The 12038-nt window shown below is 38.3% G+C and overlaps 1 protein-coding gene across 2 annotated transcripts in view; it reads right to left on the bottom strand.

Annotated features, from left to right (window-relative positions):
- Window positions 1-12038, bottom strand: part of LOC127839354 (nuclear pore complex protein Nup214-like) — a 259153-nt gene that overhangs the window by 200551 nt on the left and 46564 nt on the right. For both annotated transcript variants that reach the window (XM_052367690.1, XM_052367691.1), the window contains exons 11-17: window positions 11753-11842; window positions 11066-11238; window positions 10092-10241; window positions 8590-8769; window positions 8355-8434; window positions 4936-5103; window positions 1903-2075 (exon numbers count right to left, since the gene is read on the bottom strand). In XM_052367690.1, coding sequence (XP_052223650.1) covers window positions 1903-2075; window positions 4936-5103; window positions 8355-8434; window positions 8590-8769; window positions 10092-10241; window positions 11066-11238; window positions 11753-11842 — 1014 coding nt within the window. The remainder of the gene's footprint in view (window positions 1-1902; window positions 2076-4935; window positions 5104-8354; window positions 8435-8589; window positions 8770-10091; window positions 10242-11065; window positions 11239-11752; window positions 11843-12038) is intronic.

Genomic DNA, 12038 nt, shown 5'->3' on the forward strand with positions numbered 1-12038 from the left:
CAAGAACATCTCTCAGAAAATATCTATTTATAATGGCCCTAACAACAGAAGAAACAAGAGATGTGTTTGTCAGAAACACAATGCCCCCTATTGCGCTGCTTTGAAATAAAATTTCAATATATCATTTGGCAGGTTTAGAAATCTTCTCCCTTTAAAAGCTTATTACTTCCCTTGGATTGTATTTTTTGACTTTTGACCTTGACCTTTCACCACTAAAAATGTGCAGCTTCATGAGATACACATGCATGCCAAATATCAAGTTGGTATCTTCAATATTGCAAAAGTTATCGCAAAACTTTAACCAAGGTTAAAGTTTTGGACATCATGACAGACAGACAGGCCAAAAACAGAAAAATGCCCTGAAATAAGTATATGCATGACGTCACAGTGGCGTAATGTGTGTGGTGTTGAAATAGCATTAGCAGCCCAAGGTCAATTATCTGTTTTACTGCAGTAATCATTAAACCAAGATAATATAAAAAGTTTGATAGACCATTACTTAATTGTAATATGTTTATAGAGCCGAAGTTAGGACATTTAAAGTTTGCATTTTGTCAATAATTTCATGAATTCTTATTCAGATAGATCCTTTTTTTTTTGCCTGTGAACCTTTTGGTCCAGTTTAAGTACCACTATAGATTTTTTGTGTGATAATGTGTCAATGAAATTTTTGGTAGTCTTGTGTATTTTTCCTGCTCTTTTAATTGTACTTTTTACATTCTAAGTAACTTTATAAATGAACAAAAGATGTGTTTGTCAGAAACACAATGCTCCCTACAGCGCCGCTTTGAAGCCATATATTTGACCTTTGACCTTGAAGGATGACCTTGACCTTTCACCACTCAAAATGTGCAGCTCCATGAGATACATATGCAAGTTGCCATCTTTGATATTGCAAAAGTTATGGCCAATGTTAAAGTTTTCGGACAAACCCACAGACTGACAGACCGACAGTTAAACTGCTATATGCCACAGGGGGCATAAAAAGATACACAAATATACATTAACAATAAAACAGACATTTTATTTTCTAATCAACTTTATAAAGAACATGCAATTTCGTTGAATTCATATCACCCACCTTCTCCTTATTTATATCTATACTCGTATAAGTTTCATGTTAAAATCTTGTATAGATTCGAGATATAGACCTAAAAAGTTTGTGACAGACAGACTGACAGGCAGACAATGCCAAAACTATATCTTTTATGTATACCTCTGGCAGGGGATAAAAAGATATTAGAATATACATTCAGATTGAAAAAGAATTTAAAAGATAAAATGCGTCAAATATTTTTAACATTATTTCCAATATCATCAATACTAAACAAATTCCAGTTAATAAAAACAATATTAACTATGAACCCTTCTTAAATATTGCAATACCAAATAAAGTGTTAGAATGAAAATAACAAAAATCTGGCATTTAATTTGTAGAGTTTATGGCTGCTTTAGACTTAATATGGACCACACAGTTTGGAAACAAAATCCTGGTAAACAACTATCACATATTAATTTCTTCTGTGGTTGCTGACATCAATCAGGAAATTACATGATTTATTCACACTTTAGAACCTTTTCACGACCTTCCATAAAGACACTTTGTGCTAATTGTACCCAGGTAACCCAGTTGACAGTGTATCAGTAACTCTTGAAACCTTTGATGCAACCATGTTCAATGTCTATATGCAAACAGCATAAAAACAGAACAACCTGCAAGTAACTCGCAGTCTGTTCAGGTTTTATGCTGTTTGCTGCTCATCAGTATCTTAGGGTTGGACATGAATCCTTTAAAATCTTATGTAGTAAGAAATGTCTTCAATTTAATTTGACTAAGGGACTTCAAACTCGTCAAAGTTGGTATCTAAGTGGTAGAGGATTCAAACAAATCAAGTTACATACCTGGTTTAGTAGATCTCACAGTTGGCACATTGCGGGACATCAGGTGTTCTCTGAGTCTCTCCATCTTGTTCCGACTCACTTTTCTCTCCTCCTTCACAGAAGAGTGACTGGAGCTGGACTTTATTGGACTCCCCGACAGGAGAGTATCCGCCAAGTTAGACAACTCACTGACACTATAAATAGAAACAGTCTTGTAGTTTTTTTGCTTTCTGAATCTAAATCCATTGGAAAATACACTTACTTAAATAAATTTTAAGTTCACAAGCTTAAAGGGTGAAGATGGTCCCATGTCACTCACCAGAGTAAAAGGTATTGTAGCCGGTGTTTAAACACATATACTTAAATTTTTACAGACACATAATTGATGCAAATGATAAACCTCTTTCCCCTATAACCAAGTAAGAACTAGTTTTTACAAGTTTCTTTTTCTACCATTTGATAGGGGGATACATTTTTATGACCCAATTTAGCCTAGTTTTGACCAAATTCAATACTTAACCCAAATAAATATTCTAGTTGAGATTCATGTACATTGTACTTTTTGAGTATTCACACTTTTTTCTCCATCTTGACTCTATTTTTGACCTCATATGACCATGTTTAAAAAAAAAGGCTGAGATATTGAAACCAATTTTCTGAAGTTTAATTATAATTGTCAAAGCATTATAACGTCCATAAGATTTCTCTTTATATTAAGAATGTCATTTCATCTTTTCCCACCTGACAAAGTTTTAAACTAGGTTTATATATCATAAGAACAAATGTTCTCACTAAGTTTTAAAAAGACTTTAGGCAGTTTTCAGAATTCGTAGATTCGTTAACTTTTCCTAGTAACCTATTTTTTTTATCCCACATAAACTAGCTTCAATCTAAGCAACGATATCATTCAGGTCAACTGTTTTCACTGAGTTTCATTACTTCTCCTTCTTTATCAAGCTTGATTCAGACTTTAAATATTAAAATAATGAAAACTTTAAACTCTTTACTGCCATGTTTTTAAAATGTGCAAGAACATTTTTGATTTCAGCTGGGTTATTTCAGCTGAACTTTTTTTACTCAATTTTTGGGATGTGCTTTCAGAAATGAGTGTGTGGAGATAAAATCACTTCCCCCGTAACCCCCTTTACTGGAGGGACTAACACTCTTCATTGTTTAACTATGCATTTTAGTTAACAACTAATGTCTAAACAAATTGGCATTCAACATGAGCCAATCAGCTGACAATGAGGAGAAACCACACACCTGATATGATATTCAGTAGAACTGTAAATAGGATGAGCCAATCAGCTGACAATGAGGAGAAACCACACCCCTGATATGATATTCAGTAGAACTGTAAATAGGATGAGCCAATCAGCTGACAATGAGGAGAAACCACACCCCTGATTTGATATTCAGTAGAACTGTAAAAAGGATGAGCCAATCAGCTGACAATGAGGAGAAACCACACCCCTGATTTGATATTCAGTAGAACTGTAAATAGGATGAGCCAATCAGCTGACAATGAGGAGAAACCACACCCCTGATTTGATATTCAGTAGAACTGTAAATAGGATGAGCCAATCAGCTGACAATGAGGAGAAACCACACCCCTGATTTGATATTCAGTAGAACTGTAAATAGGATGAGCCAATCAGCTGACAATGAGGAGAAACCACACCCCTGATTTGATATTCAGTAGAACTGTAAATAGGATGAGCCAATCAGCTGACAATGAGGAGAAACCACACCCCTGATTTGATATTCAGTAGAACTGTAAATAGGATGAGCCTTGCTCAGGTAAAACTGGGCTAGGTGCATGTGTGTAAAGTGTTGTCCCAAATTAGCCTGAGCGTTGTGCTCGTGGGCTTGGTGCATGTGTGTAAAGTGTTGTCCCAAATTAGCCTAAGCGTTGTGCTCGTGGGCTTGGTGCATGTGTGTAAAGTGTTGTCCCAAATTAGCGTGAGCGTTGTGCTCGTGGGCTTGGTGCATGTGTGTAAAGTGTTGTCCCAAATTAGCCTGAGCGTTGTGCTCCTGGGCTTGGTGCATGTGTGTAAAGTGTTGTCCCAAATTAGCCTGAGCGTTGTGCTCGCGGGCTTGGTGCATGTGTGTAAAGTGTTGTCCCAAATTAGCCTGAGCGTTGTGCTTGTGGGCTTGGTGCATGTGTGTACAGTGTTGTCCCAAATTAGCCTGAGCGTTGTGCTCGTGGGCTTGGTGCATGTGTGTAAAGTGTTGTCCCAAATTAGCCTGAGCGTTGTGCTCGTGGGCTTGGTGCATGTGTGTAAAGTGTTGTCCCAAATTAGCCTGAGCGTTGTGCTCGTGGGCTTGGTGCATGTGTGTAAAGTGTTGTCCCAAATTAGCCTGAGCGTTGTGCTCGTGGGCTTGGTGCATGTGTGTAAAGTGCTGTCCCAAATTAGCCTGAGCGTTGTGCTCGGGCTAATCAGAGACCACACTGTCTGCTTTATGGTATTTTTCGTTTGAAGCAACTCTCTTCTTAGCAAAAATCCAATCAAAGCCTGAAGTGTCATCCCTGATTAGCCTGTGCAAACAGTACAGGCTAATCTGGAAGGACACTTAATGAACATGCCCTAAGCCCATTTATCCCAGCTTGAGGCTCATAGGATAAAAGGACTTCAATCTCATTTGTTATATTGGAGCCGCCCTGGCATAGAGGAAATGATGTCTGCTGAGCAACCAGGAGGTCATTTGTTATATTGGAGCCGCCCTGGCATAGAGGAAATGATGTCTGCTGAGCAACCAGGAGGTCATTTGTTATATTGGAGCGGCCCTGGCATAGAGGAAATGATGTCTGCTGAGCAACCAGGAGGTCATTTGTTATATTGGAGCCGCCCTGGCATAGAGGAAATGATGTCTGCTGAGCAACCAGGAGGTCATTTGCTTGATCCCCTCAGTGGAAGCATTCTTAAGATCTCCCCCATTGACAACAAGTACTGGTTCTACACAGAAAACAGACACAAGACCCAAGAGTGTTTCAATTAGTTTTAGGCTTTCGATGCCATGGAGCTAAAATAAAAAGGTTCCAACGTATCTCACTCGTTATTGGTGGCTATGCTGGTGTTACTCCAGGAGGACGTCTGGTTGTACAGCTTCAGCTGCTTTAGTCTCTCCTCCAGCTGACGCAGCTTCACCTTCTGGGCCGTGATCAGGTTGTGGTTGCTCTTGACAACGCGGTACAGCGCATCATTGGTCGGCATGGCCGTCCTGTGGGAGAGACAGCGTTATGACAACAACATTTCTTTTCCACAAAAATATTTATGAATCTACAGTAATTTTTTTCAGACATAACATCAGCAATTTTTTATGAGATAAGAGCTGTACTTTGGGCAGAATACCAATAGCATTTTTTCCATATCCACTCTGGACATTCACAATAGATGTTTATTTTTCAGACGACTGAAAAAAGAGGTGTTTGCATAAAAATTTAAACTTTGAAGTTGATATCAAAATTTTAATGATATCATGGGTATAGGACAAATTCAAAATTTAAAGGGAATAGGTCGTATCCATAATTTAATTAGAAGAGGTCAAATTCTAAAAATGGTGAAAAAATAGCCTTGTATAAAGGTGCATTCCAACAAAATTCTTTCTCAAAGCTTGTACCTTTTGTTTAAAAGTTTAAACTGCAAAATGTTTTGTGAAAACAAAGAAATCTGTGACCTAAAATGATGACAGTGACCCAATACATCGCTGTGAGGGACATTATCTCTTAAAATTTAACCCTTTACCACTTAGATACATATTTGCAAGCATTTGTTGTCCCTTAGAAAGTTATATTTAATTTAAGACCTTTTTCTTACTTAATTCAAGTTGTTAAGGCTTCATCTCCAACCCTCAGATACTGATGAGCAGCAAACAGCATTAAACCAGAACAGACTGTGATTTAATCGCAGGCTGTTCTGATTTTTTGATGGTTGCAAAAGCCATTTTCACTTTGCTTCTTATAGGGGAAAGGGTTAATATTTAGCCAACCCATTTTATATCCTCCTAGGCATTGGGAATATAGAGTTTTAAGAGGAACTTTATTTCAACCTTGGCTCAAATGGGCTTCATGGTAGCAATAAAAGCTCCAATACAGTATGAGCAGCACTGTGTGAAAACAGGGCTTAACTAGAGCTTTGTCACAGACGTGACGAATACCCACACACACGGCATTGACCCAGAATATTTTACATGCTGACTTCACAAAAAACAGCGGACACCGTGCTCAATGTTTAAACCACACTAAGTGATCCTACCACACTAAGTGACCCTATGACCTAGTTTTTGACCCGGCATGACTCATATTCAAACTTGATCTAGACAACATCTAGATACAACTTCTGACCATGTTTGGTGAAGATAAGATGAAAACTACTTGAATTAGAGAGCGGACACCATGCTTAATGTTTAAAAGGCACTAAGTGACCCTGTGACCTAGTTTATGACCTGTCTTGACCCATGGTCGAACTTGGCCTAGACATCATCTAGATACAACCTCTGACCAAGTTTGGTGAAGCTCTGATGAAAACTACTTGAATTAGAGAGCGGACACTTAATACGGACCGACCGACCGACCAACAGACAGACAAGCTCACTCCTATAAACCCCCCTAATTTTCGTTTATGTGTATCATAAATGTGTGTAAAGTGTCCTCCAAAATTAGCCTGTGAATTCTACACACGCATAGGCTTATTAAAAATCAGGATCTTTGTTTAAAACTAACTTCCTTAAAACAAACAAATTCAATAAAAGAAGAAAGTGTCATCCCTTATTAGCCAGTGTGACTGGCACAGGCTTATCTGGGATGACATTTAACACACATACATAAATTCAAGTTTCCCCAGAGTGGGGCTAATTACTGTTGATCAATGCCATGTTTACAGAGCCCAGTATTCTACATGCCATGTTTACAGAGCCCAGTATCCTACATGCCATGTTTACAGAGCCCAGTATTCTACATGCCATGTTTACAGAGCCCAGTATTCTACATGCCATGTTTACAGAGCCCAGTATTCTACATGCCATGTTTACAGAGCCCAGTATTCTACATGCCATGTTTACAGAGCCCAGTATTCTACATGTCATGTTTACAGAGCCCAGTATTCTACATGCCATTTTTACAGAGCCCAGTATTCTACATGCCATGTTTACAGAGCCCAGTATTCTACATGCCATTTTTACAGAGCCCAGTATTCTACATGCCATGTTTACAGAGCCCAGTATTCTACATGCCATGTTTACAGAGCCCAGTATTCTACATGCCATGTTTACAGAGCCCAGTTTTCTACATGCCATTTTTACAGAGCCCAGTATTCTACATGCCATTTTTACAGAGCCCAGTATTCTACATGCCATTTTTACAGAGCCCAGTATTCTACATGCCATGTTTACAAAGCCCAGTATTCTACATGCCATTTTTACAGAGCCCAGTATTCTACATGCCATTTTTACAGAGCCCAGTATTCTACATGCCATGTTTACAGACCCCAGTATTCTACATGCCATTTTTACAGAGCCCAGTATTCTACATGCCATTTTTACAGAGCCCAGTATTCTACATGCCATGTTTACAGAGCCCAGTATTCTACATGCCATGTTTACAGAGCCCAGTATTCTACATGCCATTTTTACAGAGCCCAGTATTCTACATGCCATGTTTACAGAGCCCAGTATTCTACATGCCATTTTTACAGAGCCCAGTATTCTACATGCCATGTTTACAGAGCCCAGTATTCTACATGCCATGTTTACAGAGCCCAGTATTCTACATGCCATGTTTACAGAGCCCAGTATTCTACATGCCATGTTTACAGAGCCCAGTATTCTACATGCCATTTTTACAGAGCCCAGTATTCTACATGCCATTTTTACAGAGCCCAGTATTCTACATGCCATGTTTACAGAGCCCAGTATTCTACATGCCATGTTTACAGAGCCCAGTATTCTACATGCCATTTTTACAGAGCCCAGTATTCTACATGCCATGTTTACAGAGCCCAGTCTTCTACATGCCATTTTTACAGAGCCCAGTATTCTACATGCCATGTTTACAGAGCCCAGTATTCTACATGCCATTTTTACAGAGCCCAGTATTCTACATGCCATGTTTACAGAGCCCAGTATTCTACATGCCATATTTACAGAGCCCAGTATTCTACATGCCATATTTACAGAGCCCAGTATTCTACATGCCATGTTTACAGAGCCCAGTATTCTACATGCCATGTTTACAGAGCCCAGTATTCTACATGCCATTTTTACAGAGCCCAGTATTCTACATGCCATGTTTACAGAGCCCAGTATTCTACATGCCATGTTTACAGAGCCCAGTATTCTACATGCCATTTTTACAGAGCCCAGTATTCTACATGCAATATTTACAGAGCCCAGTATTCTACATGCCATATTTACAGAGCCCAGTATTCTACATGCCAATTTACAGAGCCCAGTTTTCTACATGGACAGAGACTCACTTGTTTTTCTTCCTGTTCTGGTATTCCTCCCACTGTGTGTCAAGTATCAAGTCCACATCCCTCAGGCCCTGATCCAGCAGCTGCCATTGGAAAAACATGCTCTAATGACATATTCAAGGTTTAATCTTCATTGCTTAATGGAGTGACTGCATTTACCCCCCTCCCCTCTCAAACTTCATTTCATACAAAGACACCAAAACTCTTAACTAGAACACCTTATATTAAAGGTTCGAACCTGGTACTGCTGCTGCAGATGCCTGAGCCTCTCGGCACTGCCAGGGTCCAGGGCACACGTCTTCAGCAGGTGCAGGTACTTGGGGTCTGTGTTGAGTTGCCGTCGTCGGCGGCATTCCTCCACCTGGGAGAACAGATCCAGGCATAGCGACCTCTCACCCTGAACCTCCTGGCTCTGATCCTGAAACACACAGGTCCATACTTGTAGCAGGGTTTTTTTTTCCACTTTTTGGGAAGATAGCCCATGGCTTTGGAATTGGGAATTTTATCGGCATTTTCATGAAATTGGGAAAATAAATTCATTAGCCTTTTTTTCCACACGAAAAGTCCACTGATTAGGGAAATACTAAATTTGATATAACTCTTTACAATCATTCAAATTAAAAGAAAAAAATCATATAATACTTTGTTAGATGTAATTGAATTACAATTGAGATAAAATACACATAAGACTTCTTTCTAAAAAAAAAAAAAAAAAAAATTTTTTTTTTTTTTTTTTTTTGGAAATTGGGAATTTTTTGCCACATTTTGGGAAAAAAGTATACTTTTTGGGATTGGGAACATAGCCGAATTTCGGCTATAAAATCGGGCCAAAAAAAACCCTGTGTAGTCATACAACATTGAGTTAACCTTTAACCACTAGTCATGCAACATTGAGCTTACCATTTACCACTTAGATACGTATTTTGACGTGTTTGTTGTCCCTTACTAGAAAGGTAAATTTAATAAAATACCTTTCTTAATAGATTTAAAAGTTAAAGGCTTACTTCCAACAAGATACTGATGAGCAGCAAACAGCATGAAACCTGTTCTGGTTTCATGCTGTTAGCACATAGCCATTTTCACTTTAGATCTGAGTGGGAAAGGGTTAATTGTTTTACAGATATTATCAAGAGAATACTTGAGTTTTGAACATAAATTAGGGATGGAAATGAATACTGAACATGATATTCAAATACTTGTCATTATTCGAATTTATTAAAATATTCAATTTGTAAACCTTATGTCCGAATAGATTACCGTTCGGAGCAACATACTATTCTATATTGCCACAAATACCGCAATAATTGTATCATACGTGAAGCTTTGAAAAAAAAAGATAAGAGTAATTATTTTTGAAAAAAAGAGCATTGATATTGATTATTATGTTCTTCTTTTAAAATACATTCATAAGATATGAGATATTTCCAGGAAATTACATGTTGCCGTAATTAGAATTTATTTGAATATTTCTATTTGATTTGGATTACTTCCCATCAATAATCTTTATGCTTTTGTTTTTTTCGCTATTTTTTTCTGACCCAAGCAGGTCTTCAAGTAGGCTATTTACACACACAATTTCAAAGCAATATCTTTATCAAAACTAAAACTACTGAGTTACACAGCGTTTTAAAGAAATACAAAATAATTATTATAAACCTGTTTTTTGTGATTAATATTATTCACTAATTTGCTAAAATGTAAACTTTTATCTGATAGCAGAGTGAGCCCCATGCCCGCTACCTGTACAGTCCTCCTGATCTCGTCAGAGAAGGCCTGCATGTCCTGGGTCTGCGCCCGTAGCTGGGTCATCTCCTCACGGGAGCCCACCCTCACATCAACACCTGCAGCCCGCGCCCGTAACTCTGCCATCTCACGCTCAAAGTGCTGGATCTACAAATTGCATGTGATATTGAGCCTTGTTCTGGGAAAACTGAGCTAAATGCATCGGTGTCAAGTGTCATCCCAGTTTAGCCTGTGCAGTCTGCACAAGCAATTCAGAGTTGACACTTTCTGCCGTAAAGGAATTCTTTGTTTAAAGAAAGTCTCTTCTAAACAAAAATCCACTTAAGGTAGAAGGTGTCGCCTCTGATTAACCTGTGCGGACTACATGCTGCGAAAACCTTCCTGCTTATCATAGTCTGGTGCCTGTATGCCGCTGTGGTTTCCATGTATGCAGCCAATTACATTTTGGAATGCAGCAACTGCATAGAAGCCTTGCTTTATTCATTCCTTCTCCAATGGTGACGGCCACACAACAAACTCGCACAAGTGTTTTATGAGAGCTTCAATAATATTTAGACAATTCTGCTTACTGCAAATTCATGGAACTGTGCAACCTTTAACACAATAGAACACTTATGAACCATAAAATGTCAATGATAAAAGGATTTGCTGTATTTTTGTCAATTTCCGTTTGTAATGTTGAAAATGAAGTTAAGTAAATGTTTAACAATTTATTTCGTTAAGATGACGTGACAATCAGAATTCTTTTTGTCTTCTTAATGGCAGAACTGCTATTTCGGCCATTTGGAAACCAAACGTCAATGCTTAATTGTGCTTTAAATCTTAATTAAAGTTAATGGCCAAAACTGTTGTTATACTGGCCGTTAAAAGCAAGCATTATTTTCAATAACCCGATCTTAACACTTAATCATTTAACAGTCAATTAAGACTAAGTGGTGCTTTTAGCAACCAGGCCTAAAAATGTTTCTCACCTCATCCCTGATGGTCTGTGAGAACTGCATCTCCACCTGGTCTGCTGCTCCAGGGGTCAGGTCTGTCTGCCCCTGGGTGGGGGAGTACCTGGGGGACTGGGGGGAGGCCCTGCCTGAGGGGTAGGGGGGGGGAGGGGCCTCTGTGGGGGACCTGGGCTCATCAAGGGGTGCATCTTAAATAAAGGGACAGTTTGCTATTGATAACAATGAAACTAGTGATTTTGTTACATAAAAAAATATTGAAGAGACAAAATAAAAATCTTTCTTTTTTGTTCCTGTTTGATTCATACAATGATTGGTGACCCAAGAAGTCAAAGATGTCATTTGAAACTTTCTCTTCTTAAAATACATTTTAAGCTCAAGTGACCAACTATTGCATCGGACACTTAATGCTCTGGCGATCTCAAAAGGTGGTCAAATACCAAATTTCTCTATAAGAATGGAATTTATTTCAGAATTGAGAAAAATTTACACTTTTTACATTAAGATTAGGCAAGACATTCTAACTTTAGAGGCAAAGATAAAATGTTCTGCATTTTTATCTTAAAAATTGGTGTAATGTCAAAATTTAGTATTACAATGTTATTTATTTTAGAATTGAGAAATATTTAATTTTTTACATTCAGATTATGTAAGACATTCTAGCTCAATAGGCATAGAGGAAATGTTCTCTAGTGTTCATTATACCTCTTTGATGAGAAACCCCCCTGCTGGCACCACTGACTGGTGGATTGAGCAAGGAAGCCATGGTACCGGACTGACCAGAACTGACATGGGCTGGGAATGAAATATATTGTTTTTAATTTAGAGTGTTAATTGTCATAATGTCTATATTTTTTATAGACATTGTTCATTTTGGTGCATGTACAATTTCTAAGCTCTATAGTAAATATAACAAGAGCACCGCCTTGCGGGTGCAGACCGCTCATCTATTTTCTTTTTAAAGGTGAAGGGACTCTCATTTTCAATCACA

The sequence above is a fragment of the Dreissena polymorpha genome, chromosome 7 (assembly GCF_020536995.1).
Source record: "Dreissena polymorpha isolate Duluth1 chromosome 7, UMN_Dpol_1.0, whole genome shotgun sequence".
Lineage (NCBI taxonomy): Eukaryota > Metazoa > Mollusca > Bivalvia > Myida > Dreissenidae > Dreissena > Dreissena polymorpha.